This window comes from Fundulus heteroclitus, chromosome 3 (genome assembly GCF_011125445.2).
Source record: "Fundulus heteroclitus isolate FHET01 chromosome 3, MU-UCD_Fhet_4.1, whole genome shotgun sequence".
Lineage (NCBI taxonomy): Eukaryota > Metazoa > Chordata > Actinopteri > Cyprinodontiformes > Fundulidae > Fundulus > Fundulus heteroclitus.
This window is the reverse complement of record NC_046363.1, coordinates 9,529,051-9,550,326: the sequence shown is the minus strand read 5'-3', so window position 1 is coordinate 9,550,326 and position 21,276 is coordinate 9,529,051. Positions and strand designations below refer to the sequence as shown.

Here is a 21,276-nt window from a genome sequence, read left to right as displayed (position 1 = left end):
CAGACAGGAATCATAAAGCATTTAGAAAGGAGACAAAACAAAAAGGTAAAGGGAAATGTAAAAAAAAAAAAAAAGAATCTCATGCTGTTTTCTTTTCACCACGAGCCATTTTTCTCACTTACCTAACAGGGATCTCACTTTGGCTGATTGTTACAAAGTTCATCCTCATTAACCCGTCAACTAAACACAGCCTCACGCCCCCTGCTGACCCCCTGTGAGGCCAACAGGGAGATCTAAGGTGATCCCCGGGGTCAAAAGAGGAGTCTACAACCGACAGGAGGGACAGTGTCACTTTCAGTTTGTAAGGACACCTCAACATCAAAGACCCCCTCATCTTACCACCAAAAAGGAGAGCAAAAACAGGAGGATGGTTCCGATATCAACAAAAACAAGGCAAGTTTGCTTTTTTTTTTCTCCCTTGCTTTGTTGGAATCGATTTTCCACAACAGAAAAGGTCACACCATTTCTTGATCACGTTAATACGTTTTCCAGCACGACTGCCCTTAACTGCGGCGATGCCTTGGTTATTATCCTAACGGCTGGCCAAAGGAAGCTTGTCTAAAGGAATTTCGCAAACCCGCGATACACATTTTAGATTTATCATGATGCTTCCTCGCGTGGCAAGTGCCTGGGTTACATCTGGGATTGCACTTTCACACCACAGACCTGCAAAGGCTGCGCTTTGCACGGCCGTAACAGGAATCGGCAGCCATGCCAGTTTTCTACGAAAGCCATTACATGTAAAGAAGTTGGAGGAAAAAAATTCAAACGCTAAGGGGAGGATTGTACCCAGTTCACAATATGGGATACACACACGCGCAGAACAGAGCAACTACTTTCACAAGACAAATGGTTCAAGTATAAACACAAGTTCGGTGAACTGGCCAGCTAATTTGAACCTAGTGGTATATACTAGAAATGGGTCCATCCAGCCTCAATTAGCACATCTGAGTCCTGATTCGGACACTTTTAAATGATCTCTACCAGATTACTTTACTGAACTCAGCCTCTGATATGGTCCTGGTCCATTTTGATTTGCGTGGTTTGCAAAACTAGCATCTTTTTCACAGGGAAATTGTGACTGCCTTGCGGCTTTATGTGTGCCTGTGTGACGTGACTTGCTCCGTGTGCTGCGCTCAGACAGATAGCAGCAGGAAGGAGAGCCGTGCAGCAAAGAGCAGCCGAAACTCCTCCAGCTCTTGCTGTGAACGTTTTAGGACGTTCACTGCAAAGCGGTAAGTTTATGAAGCAAGGAAATCAACTTTTCCAATAATTCTGCGCACAATTAACTGCAGCTGCACCAAAATATGTTATGAGGTAAACGAACAACGAGTGAGGTAAAAACAGAAAATAAACAAGCTGGCGTCCGCCTTGTCCTGATGCATCTCAGTAATCCAGGTGGAAAAATACAATATAAAATAAAAAAACTGGACAAGTTGGACGGGTTCTTCTTTGTTGAAACGTTTTGTCTCTTCTTCAATAGACTTCATCCTCCTTGCATTACAGATCCATATGAAAACGGTAAGATGTGACTTTGACGAAGACTAGCTGCATGTGTTGAGTCAGAGTTATCCTTAGAAACATGAGGCTGTAGTGCAGCAACTCCTGTTGGGACAAGATGTCTGAGGCTATAAAGAAACAGGGGTGCTCCAGAGTCCAGAACATTACCTGGGAAGAAGTGGTGGTACTATCATTTGCAGTGCACAGTTCCAGGACTCGGATCCGAACCTGCAGAAGCACCTGTTCCAATCAGGTCCACCTGCCAACCTGGTTGACAAGCAAGCTGCTGAGGTAGACAGATTCTTGTCAGCGTGACTAGATCTAGCCGTTGTAGCAGGTCAGAACAATTGAAAGACTACTTGGCTTCTGATAGTTGAATGAAAAGTCATTAATGACCTCTAAAAGCAAGGTTTTGGAGAAACTACTCCCTATTTATGCATTGTTTGCAATTATTGCTGCCATTAAGTTTGTGGTCTCCCTTTGACTTTCTTTTCCATTGAAGGAACTTCTTCAGTGATGAGCGGTTTCTCTTTTTCTTGGCATCGCCATTGATGGAGCTTTCGCCTCTCTTCACTTTGTGTACACTCCTCGTTTTTTTTTTTTTTTTTTTTCTTTCACTAGAAAGCAGTCCTGATCCAGTCCATCCTGGTTCTGTGTGTCTCCTTCAATCCTTCCCGTCGAGGCAGACGACTGAGGAAATGTTTCTTTTCCACTGTAGCCACATTCTTGCTTCGGGGATTACGCCAAAGTCACTGACTTGAAGAAATCAGCGCTTTCATAAGTGGATGACATTTTACCAATGAACTGAATTGACTTTGTTGCGTTAGAGCTCGGATTTGAGTGGATCGGCGAGAGTTTTGGTCTGTACAAAAATGGGCTGCGCTGATGTGAATTTTATCCGGAGGGGATTGAATTCCAGTTGGATACTAAAGTGCTTTAGGACAACATCAGATGTGAAACGGTGCTGCATAAATAAACTGAGATACATTGAATAAATGCGGCCAATTGTGAAGGGGAAGTTATTTTAATCAAGGTTTTGCTTTCAACATATCAGGGTGGCTTGAGGTCTCCAAGAGTATCGGTACAACGGACACAGCAGATCCAGAGGGGGGTGCCATACCTGTCTTGCACCAACATGCTGCACTGTTTGCTGCCATTAATGTGTGGCAAATCAGGTTGCTATGTCTTGGATGATGTTACAGCAAGGCTCCAACGGGCTGGATGGACCAGCAACAATAGGAATAGTCTCTTCTTGTCACAAATGTTTTAGAAAAAAAAAGTTCAATGTGAACTTCTCTGGAAAAAAAAAAAGGCAGAGAATTTCAGACTTTAATGCATCGGCTCTTTTTAAGACATTCCAACTTGTGAAGCTGCTCATATTCGTGTATACGTTCATCCCCGCCGCTGATGCAAACCAGCCCTCCTCCGTCCCTAACGCTTTACTAGTTTTCAGCACCAAGGCAGAGCCATCTCTAAAACCATTAGCTGGTAAACACGTAAACTACACGTGACCCCTGGCCACCGATACCTATTAGTTATGAATCCTGCTGGTGACAGCTGTTTACACAGCCAAGGTTGCTCCCCCCCGAGACCTGGCCCCAGTCCAAATAAAACAATATCCAGTTAAGGAGAAGACCGCCAAGTCGTAACACAAGTGTGTAACCAGAGGTGAAAAAAAGAAAGAAGGAAGAATTTCAGAAATGTTAATGGGGTTCTTTGTCTTTATGCGCCTATGCCAAGACTTTTTTTTTTTTTTTTTTTGCTTTGCCTTGCCACCCAAGTCTGTATGAGTGTGTGTGCACATGTGTGTAAGCGAGCGTATGTGTGTGTGTGTGTGTGTGTGTGTGTGTGTGTACATGTTGGTTGTGGTGGAAGTAGGCAGGGGTGTTGGAGAGGTTTAAGTTTGGACCATTTGTATCCCTCACATGCAGTTAAAAAACATAGTAAAACTAAATGTTTTTTTTGTTTGTTTTTTTGGTCAGGGTACCGCTGTGTATGTCAACAGGTTTTCAGCAATTTCTCTTTTGCTTCGCCCCTGAACTGAACTTTAGCCCTGTAGGAATATCGCATCAACAAATTAGATCTGACGTTATCTGTCACGGCCAAAACAGAATACGGGTCGAACACGTTTAATCGTTTGCACTGTAGAATCTTGACTAGGTTCCGGTGAGAGAAACCATTTGAATAAATGCCTATTTGGAAATTACTAATAGATTATTTAACTATGCATAACATGAAAGTAAAGATGTGGAAAGAAATCTGTTGGGTTTTACCGTTACTGACAATGGCAGGTTGATGGGAATGGCCAAACTCCAATCTTTTCTTATTGGTGAACATATTCTTACCCAAGTACAACCCCAACATGGTGACAACAACATCCTTGGGTGTGAAGCTTTTAACCAGAGGAAGAAAGTTCAGTGATTTCAGTAGCTGTAAGGCACGAGCAGAGGTAAAAAGCTATTTAAAAAATGGATTTGGAGACATGGCTGTGGTTCATTCAGGCTTCAAGACAGCGAGAAAGAGCAAGAAATTCAGAATAAAAGAAGAAGGCCAAACAGAACTCATCAAAGCTGTTCTCAGTTGTCCTTTTAAGCTTTTGAATTGGAAATGCTGGACTTCAAAATGTTGGCAGCATTTTTGGCAACATCAGGTAAAGGTAAAGATCTACATTCTGTGGGATTTTACACAAAGAGAACTGTTTTGTATATCAAACTGCATGCATCCCTAATACAAAATGGCTCATGAAAGGAAGCCTAGAGAACAAAATTTCTCTACTGTTTTAACTTTGTTTTTTTCCTAGCATCCAGTATGCTAGGTTATGTGATCTAGTTGGCTAATTGCATTTTTTTTATGCTTGTTCGAGGAGGTCCACCTAAGAGCAAAAGATATGGGAATAATAGCAAAAGAGATATTACAAAGGTTATATTAATCAAATAGTTTAAAGTAAAAACACAGTGTTTCTTGACTAAATAGTTAAATAATAAAAACACTGTGTTTCTTGACTATATTTTTGCCCCGCTCTGAACTTGTATTTAGCACACATTTTGTAAATGGTATCTGCTCCGGATGGACAAAGCAAATAACTCTAATGATGTGCTGAGAACTATCATAGTTGATAGTATTTCAAGCCTGTTTTGCATCAACTCTGCTGTAATTCAACGATAGTTTAAACATGATCTGCTCCTCAAATATTGCCAACATCAAATTGAGAATGAGAAAAGGAGAAATGTGTCGTAACAGAGTGCTCCAAGTATTGAGGCTCTCCTCGTGTCTGCACAGAGAACATTTCATTGTATCAGCAAGAAAACTATTCAGGATGAGTTTTTTAATCCACAATAAGAAAAAAGGATGTCTTTATTGCACCACTGGGGATTGTCCTTTACAGTAGAATTATTAATACCTTTCAATGGCTCCCTCAAAGATAAAAAGCAATGATTTAAGTTAAGAATGGTTCAAATCACATGATAACTTTATGTATTCCATAAACATATTTATACAGTAAGCTAATTTGTAGGATACTGTCAGAATACTCTTCTTATTTTTAGTTAACAAACACAAAAGGTTACTTGGTTTTTTCCCCCCTCATCACGTTTTCCCTCTTGTTCTCAGCATAGCTCTTAGTGGAAACAGAGTGTTCCACTGGACCCTAGCCACAATCCGCAATGTGGACAGGTCTTATTTACAGGGTTAATTTATTTAGCTTCTGCTTTTTTAACCTCTGGATGTGAAACACTGTGTTGAAATGCTCAACAATCACAAGGTTTTTGTACGGAATATAAAGCAACAGCACCGTATGCCCATTCAATTTACTTTTAGATTACAACCATTATTTGCAACAAAATGAGGCTTTTTCAACTGGAAGGCCATAAGATTCCAGCTCTGTTTCTGTATAGGCAGTGTTGCAGATACCTGGTTCTTTTCTTCTTCGGGAGCAACTAAAAAGATGTTAGCTCCTAATTCACATTTATATGAATTTCAAATTCAACTAAATATCTCATTTTAATGTCGGCAATGAGCCTAAAACTCAGAGAGATGCTTTTGGACAGTAATTTGGGGTGCAAATCCTCCTTTGCAGATGCTTTTTGAATGGCACACATGTTTAAACTCTAGTTTGCACATGTCAGTTTGGAAGTACAATCTGCCATTGCCAGTTGTTGCATGAATAGCATCCCGGGCAAACCTCTTCTATTGATGCACCATATGCTTTCACCTAAGCTGTGCTGCTTACACCATACAAACACCCACAGAAACAATCCCAGCTCATGAAACTGTCTTCAAATTTCCCAGTTTGGTCAAGCCAATGTAGCATTCAGACACTCCAGCTAAAAGAAGAGAACAGGTCACCGGAGAAGGTGTGCCCCACACCATGTCGGCACAGTGTGATAGAAAACAGCCTGATCACCCTAGTCTCAGTAGCCAGGAAGCGGCGCTTTTTTAAAAATCAATGGGAATCCAACTCCCCTTTGACTACACATGCATAAATTATTATAGGAATTCTGTTTGGGCCACAATTAGCAGATCAATGGATTGCATTATTATTATTATTATTATTATTTTTAAGGCTGCTCATCCGCCACCTTTACGATTGCCGCCCTGGGCAACCGCCCATTTGACCTATATTAAAAACAGCTCATTCAAATAGCCCAACTACTTTGACCTGTCCCTATACCACAAAAAGATCTAGGTCACCCCAACTTTTCACATGAAAGGTGGCTTAGTGGCAGTGGCAAAGTTCAAAAATAGGATTCGCTGTGTTTTTGCCACTGAGCAGGGTAATAAAGATGAGGCAAAAAGGAAAATCATCCTAGCCCCAAAATACAATCTAGGTTTGCTTAAACGCAGGGAAACAATACAATTAGCCCCTAAAAGAAGTCATGTTTCCACAATGTCAAGAGAAGCCATTACACAGATAGACATTTGGATATTTTGAGCCTATACTCCCAGAAGCTATTATCCAGATAACTATTAATGATACATTTTATGGTTTAGGTGTGTTAATTCCAAAATGTGTTTTAGATTCAGAACATTAACTTCATGAATAATGACATGATGTTTTAACAGCTTGTTGTGCTGCCCCCCAGTGGCAAACAACATCAAATAATAGTCTATAAACATTAATTATAGGCTGTGGTGCCAATTGAAATATAGAGTGGGAGTTCAAGGCAACTATGGCCCTTGACCAATAAGATGTTACAATGAGATAAAACTCCAACTCCCATCAGCAACAGCAGAGTTGGATAATTAAGTGTGACCAAAAGAAAAACAGGTGGTGTATAAAAAAACGGTTGTAATAAAAGTGAATACGTGCTTCTTCCATAAGTTTAAGGAAAGGAAAAAAAATCTGAGAAAAAGGCAAACTGCAGAGACTCCCAGCTTGGCAACTCAAGTGCAAGCCAGTTAGCGAGGTATAAATGAAAGACAGACAGAGATAATCTATAATCTGTAAAGATACTATAAGCCACGTGACGCAGATTGATCAGCATTTTACAATGAACCATTGAGGAAACCTTTTTTTTTGTGCTCACAAACAACATTTTACACACTACACCTTCTATTACAAGATCTAGTTTGGCAGAGTCTCTCTGATAACACGCAGTTTGTCAGGCATCCTCTTTCTCAAATCGCTCGCCTACTCTTTTCTTTCACCACAGAAATTTACATGTCATATTGCCCTGGCTGCATCCCCCCCTCGCTCCTCTCTGCCATCTCCTCCCTTCACAGGGGGAGTCGGAGAGACAATGAGCTAAGCATCAAGGCCCACTAATGACTCCCAGCCTCGTCGCTGATTAAAAACACGCCGGGTGCTTCTGCACTCCGCAGGAAGCCATGAGGCCTTTCCCTCCTCGTACCGCAAGGCCAGAGTACGCCGAGACCAGGCTTAGCACATCTCCAGCTCTAAACACACCAACCAATATTCAGGTAAAGGTGCACATGCAGATTCCTTCAAAGCAATTTTTTTCCCCCCCTGACCGGCCCTCATATTCCCCAAGGATGCCCAATCGCCAACGCTAACCCCCAAACCGAGCCAAAGCCAGAACAAGTTCAGCTTACAGGGCCTTGCGAAACGAATCATGGCCCTTAAACATTTTCAACTTTTGCCACGTTTGAACCACAAAATTCAACGTTGGGCTTTCATGTAATGAGGCGACACAAAGTGGTGCATAATTGTGAAGCGAATCAAAAGGGCCCACCTTTGACTGAAATTACAGCAGCGAGTCTTTTGGAGACCGGGTCGACCAGCTTGGCACCTCTGGACCTTGACGGATCCGCTCACGACGCTGAGGCTAAATATTTTGCTGCAAGCTGGCGAAAGTCAGTCGGGTTTGGGAATGATCGTACATGAAATACTTGCGAGGGAGATCATTTTTTCCACGCGTTTCCAATTACTTAAAAACATCAGCAAAACGTTTCTTTAACTCAAAATCAGGACCGAGTACATCAAACGGTCAACAGCAGAGATTGCAGCACATCCACCTTTACCTCTGCCTGTCTTTACTCTGGCCTCCAAATTATAGGTGAGCCGCACAGAGAAATGCTTCATTTCATCTGGCCAACTTACTTCCTCTCTATTCAAAAGACATACCGTGCTGAGCTCTATTTTGATGTGGTGCGTACGCATAATTAGAGGTCCTATAAAAGCAGGAACAGGGTGAACAGGGAGTCTTGTCCATCTGTCGCGTGTTAAGGAGTGAGCACAGGGGCAGCAATCCACAGCCCTGTTGTTGTCACAGCCGGTTTGAACAGACACTGTTTCAAAGGGCTTTTTTTTTTTTTCCCCACCAGGCTAGATAAGCTGTATACATGTGAATTTTCCTTAGAATGGTGCTGAGTTTTACCAGTTTAAGGTTGCAAATTATTGCAAATCAATGCAAAGTAGGTAGGAATCAGCAAGCATGCAGCGGGACATGCCGGCAAAGCGAAGTTTTCTGGTAACCCTAGACGTTAAAGACGGGTCTGCAAGCATACAGACATCCTTTATAAGTTTTGGACTTTCTTCCACTCGGACAGTCCACCAGTGAGCTCCAAATGTAGGCGGCTCAGTGCACCAGAATTGGATTTGCAATCAATCACAGTATAATTAAAAATGAATCGGGTCATTTGTTTCAAAGCGTCTGTTTAGTTTAAAAGTTAAAGTCGTGACGTCCAGTTATTTTTCTTTCCTTAGAACCCTACCTTGGCCTTGTCGGAAAGTCTTGGAAGTTTAAAAGGAAGATGGTAAACTTATAAGGACGTCGGAAAAGAAAATAGCGGAGCATGAGGAATCCACAGACATCTCCACTAATTTGGGATGTTGGTCTGCAGAAGTAAAACTTCAGCTGTTCAAGGAATATCCCACAAAAATCTCATTAAGGACTTTTCCTAATGGGTTTCTACCGCATTGTTTCACAGAAGCTAAGTGTTGCAGCCGCAAGAAATAGTTGGATGGAATCTTGTCCTTTCCCTTCATAAAGGACGGTCTGCTGTTTCAAAGGAAACTTTGAAGTTCTCCTTCTTATTATTAAGAAAAGTCAAAGATTTCTAATAAAGACAGTCACTTAGATGCTGTTGGGTTATTTCCCCCAGTCTGGAACCTTCCAAAGCCAAGGAGACTTTTCAACCACAGATATTAAAAGGAATACATTTTTAAAATAGCAACTAACCCTACTGCTGAACATACACATGTTTAGACAGATTTGTTCTGAATCCTCCTTCTGAGAGTTATTGTTTAGTCAAATCCATACAGCTACATATTGAGAGCATTTATGAAATGAAATGAACAGCTTTTAAACAGACAGACCCTCATTAATGCATTTAAAGGTGTTAATACTTGGAGTTGTTTATATACTGAGACACATGAGAACCTATTTCCTGGTATTTGTTTCCCAAAGAATGATTCATAAATTGCATATTTACATTCTCCAGGGTACGGGAAATACTTTTATACCATGGTCAGGGTGAATACTCGATTCTGATTGGCTACAGGGTGTTCGTTAACAAGTGTTATAGGACACCTATTAAGTTCTGGTCAAATAGTCTGATTTTGGTCAAAGTTATTACACGGGCTCAAACGTTAGCTGGTAACGGCAAGACAGTTGATGCTGGTTACCTTGGCAACGTGTCACAATGATGGAAATTAAATAGTTTTCTTAGCTGCTTCTTGTGAAAAACTTTTACCAGTGGAAAAAGAAAACCTTAAAGTATTAATAACTGATTTAATATTTCTTTCTTTCGTAACTGACCATGGTATAAGTGGGATAATGCCCTTCGGTGCGTCCATTATCCATCCTCAGCTTCCTGTCGGACGGTTCACGCCTCTGCATCGTCCATTCATTTCCGATAATGGACACCTCGTTCGGCTTTATCCCTCACTTATAAAATAGATTAATATAGAAAATTAAGGAAATGGAGTATGGCAACCACCTACAAAGTGGGAAATTATCTTTCCGTTTTGAATTTGAGGCACTGCCAGTCAGAAGTGTGCATGCACGTTTAATGAAGATGAATCTTATTACACTGCTGGACTTTCAAAGGACTGTTGAACAATGGTTAATAATCTGGCACAGTTTTCCTTCAATACCTGAACTCGCTCTGACCGGCAGAACTGGTAGAGTTGATTTAAATCGATTGGTTTCCACGAGCACAGGTTTGAAAGTTTCAGATGATTAAGGTTTAATTGAGTAAGGGCAGAGCTTTTCAAAAAGTTTCACTTAGCCTTGTTCATCCATTCCAAGACCAGCTTTGATAAGTGTTTAAGATCAATAAATCCTACATCCACCACTAGGTTACCTGACTATACTGAGTTAGCTCAGAACATCAACAGCTACTGTGAGTGGAAAGAAATTATGTTAATACCCAATGGTGTGAATCTTTGCATCTGTCTCTCCAAAAAATATGCGTTCCTTAAACTGTCCGCCTATTCAGGCCTAATTCGGTTGCTCCCTTTTATAATCAGTAAAGGGGAAATGGTTTATTTTAACAACTCCCATAATTGGATTAATCGGGGACAACAGCACAATGGGTGCCTATTGTGTTCACACCATTAGGTCTGAACAGCTCTTCGCTAGATTCTTTAAGAGAGGTGTATTAGTAATTTGAGAGGAAGCGCATGTCGTTTCAAGCCCGAGGGCATCTCCGGCGCTGGGCAGCTCCACTACCTGTGAAGCCCTCGTATGACTCGTTCTTAAAAAGAAAAAGAAAAAAGAAAAAAAAAAACGCCTTTTGTGTTGCCCATTTATGTGTGTAATGATTCCCAACATTAGAATCTTTATGGCGCCATAAACTTGAGAGAACGAGCCCAAATTGGCTGGTCATATTTAGACGCTTTATAAGGAAACATGTTAAGGTGTTATTGCTGCGGGGGAGAACGCAACTGAAGGAAGTGGGCAAAGGTGAGGGTAGCAAAAATCACTCTCACATTCACCGAGGAATACGGCGCTTTTTGTACGCTGCAGAGGAGTTTCCATCCGCCACGAGAAAATATGGGAAGTGTTATGGGCTTTGATACAATAACTTTTCTTCATTTTTACATTTCCGAACAAAATGAGCTTTTATTGCGTAGTAAAAAAACGCCGTCTGGAATCAAAACCATGTTTGGCGCTTGGCTTTGCCAGCATACGGGATCCTATGGTGACAACAACAGAGTGTGGAAGAGAGAGTCCCCTCGAGGGAAAAAAATAAAAAAGCTCCAAGACAGCGCAGGGTTACTTCCAGCAGAACCCAGTGAGCTGACAGATGAGAATAAATAATCCAATATGGCAACACACAGCTACATTATTTATTCTACCTGAATGTATTCTACATCCTTTATTGGGATTGTATGTGATAGACCTGGACATATATGAGTTTCATCTTTTTACAAACAAAATGTCAGCTGTACATGGGTGCCTCCTCTACTCTGATACTCCCAAATAAAGTCGAGTGCTACCAGTTGCTTTCAACGGATAGTAGATTTCAGCTATAGAGCAATATCCCAAGTGTTGACCAGATCAGGACGCTGTTCATCCATCATCCCGAGGACTTGATAAAGGGGTGTACAGGTACAGGCCAATCACCATATGTTGATACCAGATTGGTTGTGATAGGACAAAATGTGAAAAAAAAAAATACATAGATTTGTTTATAAGGCACTTTAGAATAAATGACTAATCATGCCAAAAAAAAGTTGATTTCTTCACAATAATCACCCTTTTTCATTAGAACTATATTTTCGAGTAAAAGAAAGAGTCTGTATCTGTGTATCTTAAGAGAAAAGTTCATGCGACTTCTTTTTTTCCCACCCACCTTACTGGGGTTTTCAGCAGTGTAGCGTGGCACAAGCACACTAAGGAACCTTTCTCAGGCTTCATCTGATACCACCGTGCCTTGGACCAGGAGCTCCGCTCCAGGCCAGGATCGACACACAGGTCAAACAACAAGCTAGTCTTTCTCTAGTGCTTTTTTTTTTAAGATCGATGTAAATAAATGTGATTTATCAACACACAAGTAATTTATTGTCCTGAATGGTAGTGGTGATCCCAAATGCTAACACTTCATGTGATTGGTTAAGGCAGAAAAGAGTGTTTCCATGGATCTCTGAGATTTATCCACCTGTCCCTATACTTTTTTTCTCCCTCTCCCACACACACACTCATTTGTGGAAGCTTGGCTGACGGGCCCTGGGAGAGAAAAGACAGAGCTCTGTTTTGATGCCGGAGCCGGAGCTCAGGTCAAGGCTCAGCTCGCTGTAATCCCTCTCAGGTGATGCTGTTCACTTTTTGCCATTACCAGCTGATCTGCTTAAATATGCCTTCTCATCCCCCTAAAAAGAAAAAAAAATAGAAAGAAGAGGAGGACCGCTGCCATCCTGCTCTGACAAAAATCAGATGGTGTTTCAACATTCCCGCGAAATGACCGATCTTATTCCCGTTATAAATAAAAATGAGCAACGTTAGTTTTATTGGTGGAACAATCTCAAAGTATCAGGACACAGTGGCTGAAAACACCTGCATTAGAGAAGGTATCATGAGAGGAGGCCTTGTTCCAAAGATGGGCCATCAGCTGAGCCTTTTCACTTTTTCCAAAGGCAAGAACGGCAAGGTCCATCTAACGGCAGCTTCTTGGAGCGTTCCCTCTCCATCCCCCTCAGGCACTTAATCAACATAGAATATTGAAGTGCTGGGTTCCAACATTAGCACCTACTCCCACAAACCTGGGAGTTGGTGTGAGCTTTCAGCACACACAGACCAGATTTCCAGGGCCAGTAAAGAGAGGGCGATGTGTCTGGGTTGCTTAAAGTGATAGCTCAGGGTTTTTACAGCGAGGTTCTGTTAAAAGGTTATTAGCAGCTAAGCTAACGCCTGGTCTGAGAAGGGCCCAGACCAACACGGACTTCCACCATCTGAAAACAACTCAGTCCCTAAAAAACATATAACTGGTTATCCGAATACAATTTCTTAAACCAGTAAGCCAATCCACCGGATAGTTATTTACACAGGCTACTATCATTTTCATTGGAAACCAAGGTTGGAGGCAGTGCGCCACCAACCATCTTCCTGTGTGAAACATATACAGAGACTGAAACGAGGCATTTCCAGTCAGAGTAACCAAAATAATAATGGTGTAAAAGACTAATTTACTATAATAGCTTTGGTGAAAACCTTTTACTGATTTTTACACTGCCTTACTTTTCTGTCAGGCTATGAAAGTAATGGATGTCAAGAGATTTTGTGCTACAACATCTCTTAATATTAAAGTTTCACAACATATCTTGACAAAGTGAAATCTGTCTAACAAAACGCAGTCTAGCTGCTGTTTGAGTCCTAGCTATTGTTGTGGAGGGGTGAGTGACTGAAAGTTTCCATTTGCTACTCTTATTTTGAAGTAAGAAAGAAAGTAGTTATGGAGGTGTTGTCTATCTAACGGTATGATACAGTTGGCTAATGAACACCATACCTTAGACCAGTGTACAACACTCAGTTACAAAAGCCCAGAACAAACCAGCCACTGCTTTTACATCATATTTGTCGGGTGGATTTTTGTATAAAAGAAGAAAAAAAAGAAACAGGAACCAGATACAAGACATCTGTAAGCACCATGAGAATACAGCAACTGGTTAACCGTTGGCTGCTAATGTTAGCATCTGCTTCTGAGCTAAGCTAGCGGGCGAGTTCTGAGACTGAAACTGTTTTAGAAGCCGGCTTCGATCTATTACCTCTCAAGCTAATTAATAGCTTCACCCTCCACAACCAAATTAATTGGATTCATACAAAAGCATAAGAGTCACCAATTGCAGGCAAGATAACTTCTTCACTTAGTTAACTTCTTATGGTCTTTTAACAGAACTTCTCTTCAAAACTTCTCAAATATCCTTTTAAAATTATACTAGGAAAAGCTTGTTATAGCGGTGATCGCCACACTGACTTTCTGATGAAGGAATTGGTCACAATTAGAAAGGTCCTTTTATATATATATATATATATATATATATATATATATATATATATATATATATATATATATATGTATACATTTTCTCATCAGAAATGTCTGTAAATTAAAATATTATACATTACTAGGTGTTCTTTCTTTTCTCAAGCTAAATATGAATTATTTTAACAAAGTCTCATCTAAAGTCCTTAACTACGCTTTAAACTGCCACGCTTTACATTAGCACTTTACTCTCAAACTCAAAACAAGAAGAGTCAAGCTTTAAAAAGGGGCTGTGTTTCAGGACACAGATTTTACTATTCTCTGCTGGCTGTATGGATTTGTAAGCAATAAATTAAAACTAATTTCTACAATTGTTTTTCTTCCCTTTTCCGTTCTTTTTGCATAAAAAACAGACCAACTACAACCCTGCGAGATGTTATGCCTCCCTGGACTCACTCCCTCACCACTGGTTTTATGCAGTCTCTTTTGTCCTTCACAAACATCTGGAAACACAGCACAGTTACAGATTACACAGCTGAATATGATCTGGAAACACGCCGGGGCCTGCTGGGAATTTAGATTCGGGATTTCTGTGTAGAAGCGGAAGGGTTAACCGTATCACATGGCAACTTTTCACCACTCACGACCGCCGTTACCTATTCATTACCTGTTTAAACATCTTAGGGCCCCGCTGTGATTCTCTGTCCCTTCAGGCAGGGCCGCCTGGTACTCAGCCTGATTTTATGTAGTCAGCAGGTGGCATCATTAGCCCGAGAATAAAAATGAAAAGTAATCCCCCTGTGTCTTGCTATGATATCATAGTAGGGCTCATTGGCATCGTTTTCCTGTTTCTAGTGGGCAGGATAAGAGCTAAGGAGGTGTAAATTTAATATGTTTCGTCATCTGGTTTGCATTTGAAAAAGATGGATGTGTATGGTTACAGCAGCCAAATGGGTTGTTGGGTCATGCCATGCTGTGTGCAAGTGAGACAACACCAGCCAGGAAACCGCACAGAGATCCCAATCTGGTCTGCGCTGAAGTCATACAAAACTGTCTATTTTACGCTTCGACCCCACCCCCTCCCCTCCCCTCCCCCTAATTACGCTGGCATCTCTATCCCTTACACCTCAGAGCAGTGTGGCGACGTGAGCACGGCATATCAATGACAAAAACGCTCTCTTCCATGCAAATGAAATAAGACGTTTGCTAAGTTGCGCAGGATGTGATTTGCGAGGCCAGAAACTGTCAAGCCGTAGGGAGAGGAATGTGCTCAGACAGAATCCGAGGCCGGCTGGGATGGTTCCCTGTGCAAGCCACAAAGGCTGCATATGAAGCTGTCACAGAGAGCTTGGAGGCTGGACATTCAAGTTCAAGCTTTGCATGGCAATAGATTTATTTTTACACATTATTTGTTAAAAAAATGACCATTATAAGAGAAAAAAAGAAAAGTAGCAAATACTGAAAATTTTGAAGTTTGAATGGTAACTTTGTAGGTGCAGGTCTGAGTGCAAACTCATACATATACTTTCAACAGTTACGGGCATCGAGGTTTTAAAACCAATACATTCTCACACTGCTCCCGCAGTTTAAAGGCATTTTTGATGAGTTACCACAGAAAGTCCCAGAGTGACCAGAGGGTTCTCCAGGAGAACCCAGAGGGAGCACTGAGTTGCACCACGCTGCCCCTTCTCTCCTTGTTGCTGCACCCTGCCACCAAGCTGGCTGAAAAGGCCACCAAACGTCTGCTCTGCTAACGAGAAGGACGACGCTGGCGGTTTTGAAAATGTTTGCAATGGCAAAATTCAGGGACAGATTAATCATGTTCAGTCATGTTACAGGTATAGACTCCAAAGGAAGTTTAATGAATAATTTATAAATCTATAATCGATCAGGAACGACACAAAACAGAGGTCAGCAGTAGTGGGCTTCACAGAAGGTGGCCACCTAAGAGAAACGCTTATCAGGGCATCATGCAACTTTGTTCCGGCTCTACTATACACTCTGGCAGTGGGATCACTTTGACAAGTGGAGCATCTCTTTTTCTAAGCTTGTTGCACGCAAATGAAAGCTGTTCTTGAGGTCAACTGTGAAAGTTAACCTCTTGATCTCATCCCTACCACCTCTTCCTTCTGCCCTCTCCCTCACACACCCCACGCAGTTAAAGACTCCCCAAAACACAAATATGCTTGACCATACCCTGCTTTTTTTTTTCTTCTTCTTCTGAAAAGCTCTTTGAAAAAAAAAAAAAAAAAGACCGTGACATGCCGTCTCCTGCACGCCAGCTCACACAGCGCACAGAGAAAGAAACACAGAGGAGCTGAGAACCGCATGTGCGCCAGTACCCCGCAGTGATTGCCCTGATTATTTGCAGATGGGCAGCGGAGGGCTCGCAGAGTGTGGAGGTTCCCCCTGGCACGCAGCGCATATGATTAAATTGGCGATTGCCTCAGTATTTACAAGTCCCCAACCTCCCTTCTTCACTCTCCGGTGACTTTTCCCCCTTCCCTGTCCCAACTCCGTATGCTGTTCTGATCCCGGCGATGGGTTATGGGTTATGTCACGGGTATGAGTTTGAGGGGGGGCCAGGGTTGGGGGCACTTTTCCTAATCCGAATGTCTCCTCATTCATTCGCAGCACAGACTGCTGTTTACAGAGGGACTGATCCCCCCGGCTCGACTCCAGCGCCTCCGCTGAGCGATTGTTATGCAGGTTTCCGACCAACTGTTTAAAGTGGTTATAAGATCAATTAAAACCGGCTTAGGGGTAAAGCTGGATGGGAGATGTGCAATTTCGAAGTTTTGGGTTTGGGAATCTACATCAATTCATTTTGGATGGACCCGATCAGCAACTGATTTTTACGTTTTATATGTAAACTACGACAGAAAGCGTCTAATGACAAAAGAAAAAGACAAAACAAAACTGCTTGTTGGATTGGTAAACCAAAGACGAAACACGTTTTACTCATTTTAGAGAACGCGCGTAATCGCGCGTATTTTACGCACCAATAATTAGCTCTAAAATTGTTAAGTGACGTAAAAAAAATGTTTTACATTGATTCGCACGGATAATGATATGCTGAAAGCCTGGTGCAGCTCGGACTTTGTTTGCCTGATGGAGAATTTCTGGAGAGTTCTGGACCGACAGCTCTCACCTATCATTTTTGATGGCTTTTTTCCCCCCCAGTCGTTTTACGCGCAGCGTTCCAGAGATCCTCTATAATGTTCTGACTGTACTAGAATATCACTGTCTGTCATGCACAATCTGTAAATGTCACTCTGCTTAACGCAGATCTAAAACACCAAGCTTTGAACTCCGGGTTACCTCTCTTGTTTCTCCTCCAGCGGTGCGACGGCGCCTGACAGTTGCTGTACTCCATACAGTTCAAGACGATCAGGGCAAATGAGAAGAGTCGAAACTGCATCTGGACGGCGGTCTGGTTTGCTCGGAGTCCAATAAAGAAAAGGAGAAAAGAAGAAAAAAAGAGAGCCCACCGGCTTGGCTTAAGAGAAGTTCTCTATCTTTTGTTTTTGTCCAATTTGTCCCGTTTCTTTTAGCTGATCCTTGAATGTGTCAAACGTCAGTGGAGACGCGACATGGCATCACGTCTTCGGCTGGAAGCATTTTTTTTTTTTTAAAGCGCGCTGGTGATTCTCCTGTTAATGTGTCCGTGGAGGAGCGCTAAACAGAGGTGTGATAAGAGAGAGTAACGAAATCAACACCTTCCCGTGATCGTGAAAGATGAAAGCAGAGATTCTTCTGTGTGTTAATGTCCAGATCCTCCCCGAGCTGCCCCCCTTGTAACCCCTAAAAACTGGGCACGGAACGGTGCGTAACAGCAGCCACGGTCACCCCTGGTTCGCTTCTCAAGAAAAGATGAAGTGTAATTCCGCTTCTAGGTTCCGTCTGAGTGCAAGTGCGGCTCAGCAACACGCAGCATCCCTCTCTCTCTCTCTCTCACTAAATGACTGTAAGGAACTCGCGTCTTGAGAGTGGAGGTCCGAGAAGGAAAGAAGAAGAAGAAAAAAAAGGTGGTGAATGGGAGGGAGGGTTGGTTCTTCTTTTTTTTCCCTCGAGCTCTCTTTATGTCTTGGACAGGCTTTAACCTGAGGTTTTCAACCTCGTTCAGTCTGCCCCGTTCTCGGCGTGCCGCTTCGCTCTAAACGTGTTGGAGTTGGAGTGTGCGTCCTGCGCGCCGCTGACTGAATGGTCCTGATGCTCTCAGCCGGTTTCCTCATATAGCGGCGTGTCGCTGTCACGTGCGGAAATTTCCAGCTTCCAGCCTCTTATTTAAGATGTCGAGGAGGGTATTCTGTTCATCAGCCCCGCCGCTGCCCCCAAAACCATCCACACACCCACCCATCCATCCAGCCAGCCAGCCACACTTGGCCGGTTCGAGGTTGCCCCAGGGTCCTAGTGAGCGTGAAAAGTTGGAGGATAATTAAGAATGGAAAGGAAAAAAAAAGTTCCCTTGTTATTTCTGAGATGATTTCCTTTCTTGCCGGCTGCGGATTTTAGACCAGCTCAATATCGTGGGCCGAGCAGAGGCAGGCCAATCATTTTTAGGGCCCTGAGCAGAGTGGGATTTAGGGGAGCCCACTTGTGAAGGGGAATTTACGATCTTGATAGAAGTTAGGTTGCTGTGAGTGTTTGGAAAAGAAAACACGTGTGTGGCTGGCAGCTTGTGAGACTGAACCTCATTTTAGCTGAATTAAGCCTTTTAAGCACAACATCAGAATGCTCGTATCCATGGGACGCCATTCTATATTAGTGGACATCAAACAACTATAGCTTGCTTCTGCAAGAAAATCTCTTCTCAGCTGTACGACTTCTGTGTTACTTCATTAATATGTTCGTGAAGGCTGCCAGCCGTATGATCCTGCCTCATCACAGGTAACCCACCGGTCTGTTCCAGCTCCATCAAAAGTGGAGTAATCTATCAGACTTTGTGCAACGATACTGAAGATGGTCTGCGCCTGTTCCGGGTCTTGTAGTTGTTTGGAAGTTAGCCTGTTCGATCAGCTGACCATTACTCTGACATCCCGGAAGCCTCCACTAGCGCAACTTTCCCGCAGTAATACTGACATTGTCTGGGAGAAAAGGAAAAAAAAATGGCAAAGCTAATATTAGCCATATTAGACTATTATAGTTTGTGTTGAATGGACATTTTTTTCCTCTGAGTGGTTTGAAAATGCTGAAATCAGCTCAAGTCCGACTAGCATTTAGCCTCTCGTCGCTCTTTTCCACAAATTCCCTGTGATGCAATATGGTTTTGCTGCAGGTAAGAGATCTGCTAATGAAAATAAGGTCAACAACCTCACTTTAAAACATCCAAACTACTACTTTAATCACTCACCAACCATAACATTACCAAGAGTGTTGCTTCTAAATTGTCATTTTCTAAATTGTGTTTTGTATAGAAAATCACTAAATATTGTTAATGAGCCAAAGATTAAATTCACTAAATCTTGCCTGACCCTAAAATTATTTAGAAAATCAAAAGCATCAAACTACTCCTAGCCATTTGTGTGGAAAATTATGTACTGGAAATTTTATCGATTAGCAGGAGGTTGCTCTGCTATTTTTGGTTTGATCAGGGCTCAGGGTTATATTGCTTAAGAGTTCATTAGCCCAAACAGATATCAGAACAAAAATGATATAAGATCAGATAAAGCTTTACATTAGCTTTCCAATATTTTTGTGAGCATTTATCGCTTTGGTTCAGAAAAACAGCTCAAACACATCTGTCATAAATTTGCAGATGCATTGCACGTGAAATGTGGCTCCAGCCCAGAGAGCAGTTGCAGAAATGATTCTTTTGAATGTTATATTTAAAAATGATCAACTCAGATTTAAATGTTCGCTCTTTGTAAACAGAATTACAACGTTGGAGCTTGGGCGTCTGAGTCGGGGTTGGGACCCCACTGGGGTGGGATTTGCAAATCAATCTGTGGGATCAAAAAGTGCTTTACGAAAAAAGTACATTAAAAAAAGCCCGATATATTTATGATACAGGTATATAATCTTTTAAAAGAAAAAATAAACTTTGAAAATAGATTAACCATGTATTGGTTACCATTATTTAACTGCCTTGAGTAGTGTGCACACACTCCATTAACAAGTCTATTTTGGGGTCAGAAGCTGAAGTGTGAAAACCACTGCTCTAAATTAATTATAATTCCACCTGATTAAATATTCATTTCTCATCCATGTTGGGATAGAAGTTTGACATATCTCTTCACACTTCCATTTTTTTTTTGCAACCCCTCCATCAGTCCTTTTTTCTTCTCATTTGTCAGTGTTGTTCTGAGGCCTCTTCCCTGGTTCTCCAACCCATTTTCCCCCTTTTTCCTCTCCCCCTCACCGCTGCTGGCTCTTTAGAACTGTTCCATCTTTTCTTCTGCTGCCTGAACCTGCTGTGGTCTGCTGTAGCATTAATTCCTTAAGTCCAGTTGGTCAACAGGGGGAATAACCCATTCTCAGCCTTTTTGCGGGGCTAATCTGCTCCGACACTGCCAGGCAGCCAGACCCGCTGCCTCGTTTATTGAGCGGCCAAAACACATGTTAAAAAAAATTAAAATAATCTTTGTATTTATTTGTGGAGGATGCAAAAGTGCTACGAAATGATGATGTCCCCCTCATCACCAGGTGGTCATCCTCTCCTTTACTCAGGCCTGCCTTACCTTCCCTGAGAGACGGAACCCTGGCAGCAAAGCGCAATAAAAGCGTCGGTGTGAAAATGGTGGAAATCAGGTCGTGACCAACCGATGCTGCAGAGTTCATTTGTGGGAATATATTATCTCTCATCCATCTTGGAATGCGAGCAAGCCAATGTTCTACTCCTTTCAGCCACTAGGTGTGGCACTTAATCTTTTAGTTATTTAGGGAAATATTTTATAATGTGAAAGCAACATTGCCCAAGAAAGAAAAAAAAAAAAAAAACAAGTTCTCATTCTCAACTTTCTGTGTAAGTGACATGACAAAAGGTCTCCTGACTTTAATTTACATGCTGGTTTTACAGTTTAAAAGGGCAGAGAAACCAGTGGGAAGAAAGCCTTTGGTAGTAAAATCTACTCTGAGGGGAAGATCTTTGTTTTTGAAAAAAAAAAAAAAAAAAAAAAGGCTTTCTGAAACCTTTGGTGACCTTTGTGCTGCCTTTGTTTATTTGTCCGTCCAGAGAGCAGTGACAGACACTGCGGTCGGCACGGCTGTTACAGCCACAGGCTCTGCTGCTGGTTTGGATTCCTCTCTACAACAACATGCGAGAGTGCACGGTTAAGGTGAATGCGATAATTTAGGCCCTCTGGCACTTTTATTTTCATGATGTGTCACGGAGAAAAGGGGGCCGGTAAACCTATCACTCTGCCCTCCCCTCCTTTGCTTGTTGCAGTG

General features: G+C 42.1%; 1 protein-coding gene across 1 annotated transcript in view; it reads right to left on the bottom strand.

Annotated features, from left to right (window-relative positions):
* The window catches only part of rspo2 (R-spondin 2), a 70,420-nt gene extending 52,195 nt beyond the window's left edge, over nucleotides 1-18,225 (bottom strand). The window contains exon 1 of the mRNA XM_012872878.3: nucleotides 17,209-18,225. Coding sequence (XP_012728332.1) covers nucleotides 17,209-17,308 — 100 coding nt within the window. The 5' untranslated portion in view covers nucleotides 17,309-18,225. The remainder of the gene's footprint in view (nucleotides 1-17,208) is intronic.
* Between the last annotated feature and the right edge of the window lie 3,051 nt (nucleotides 18,226-21,276).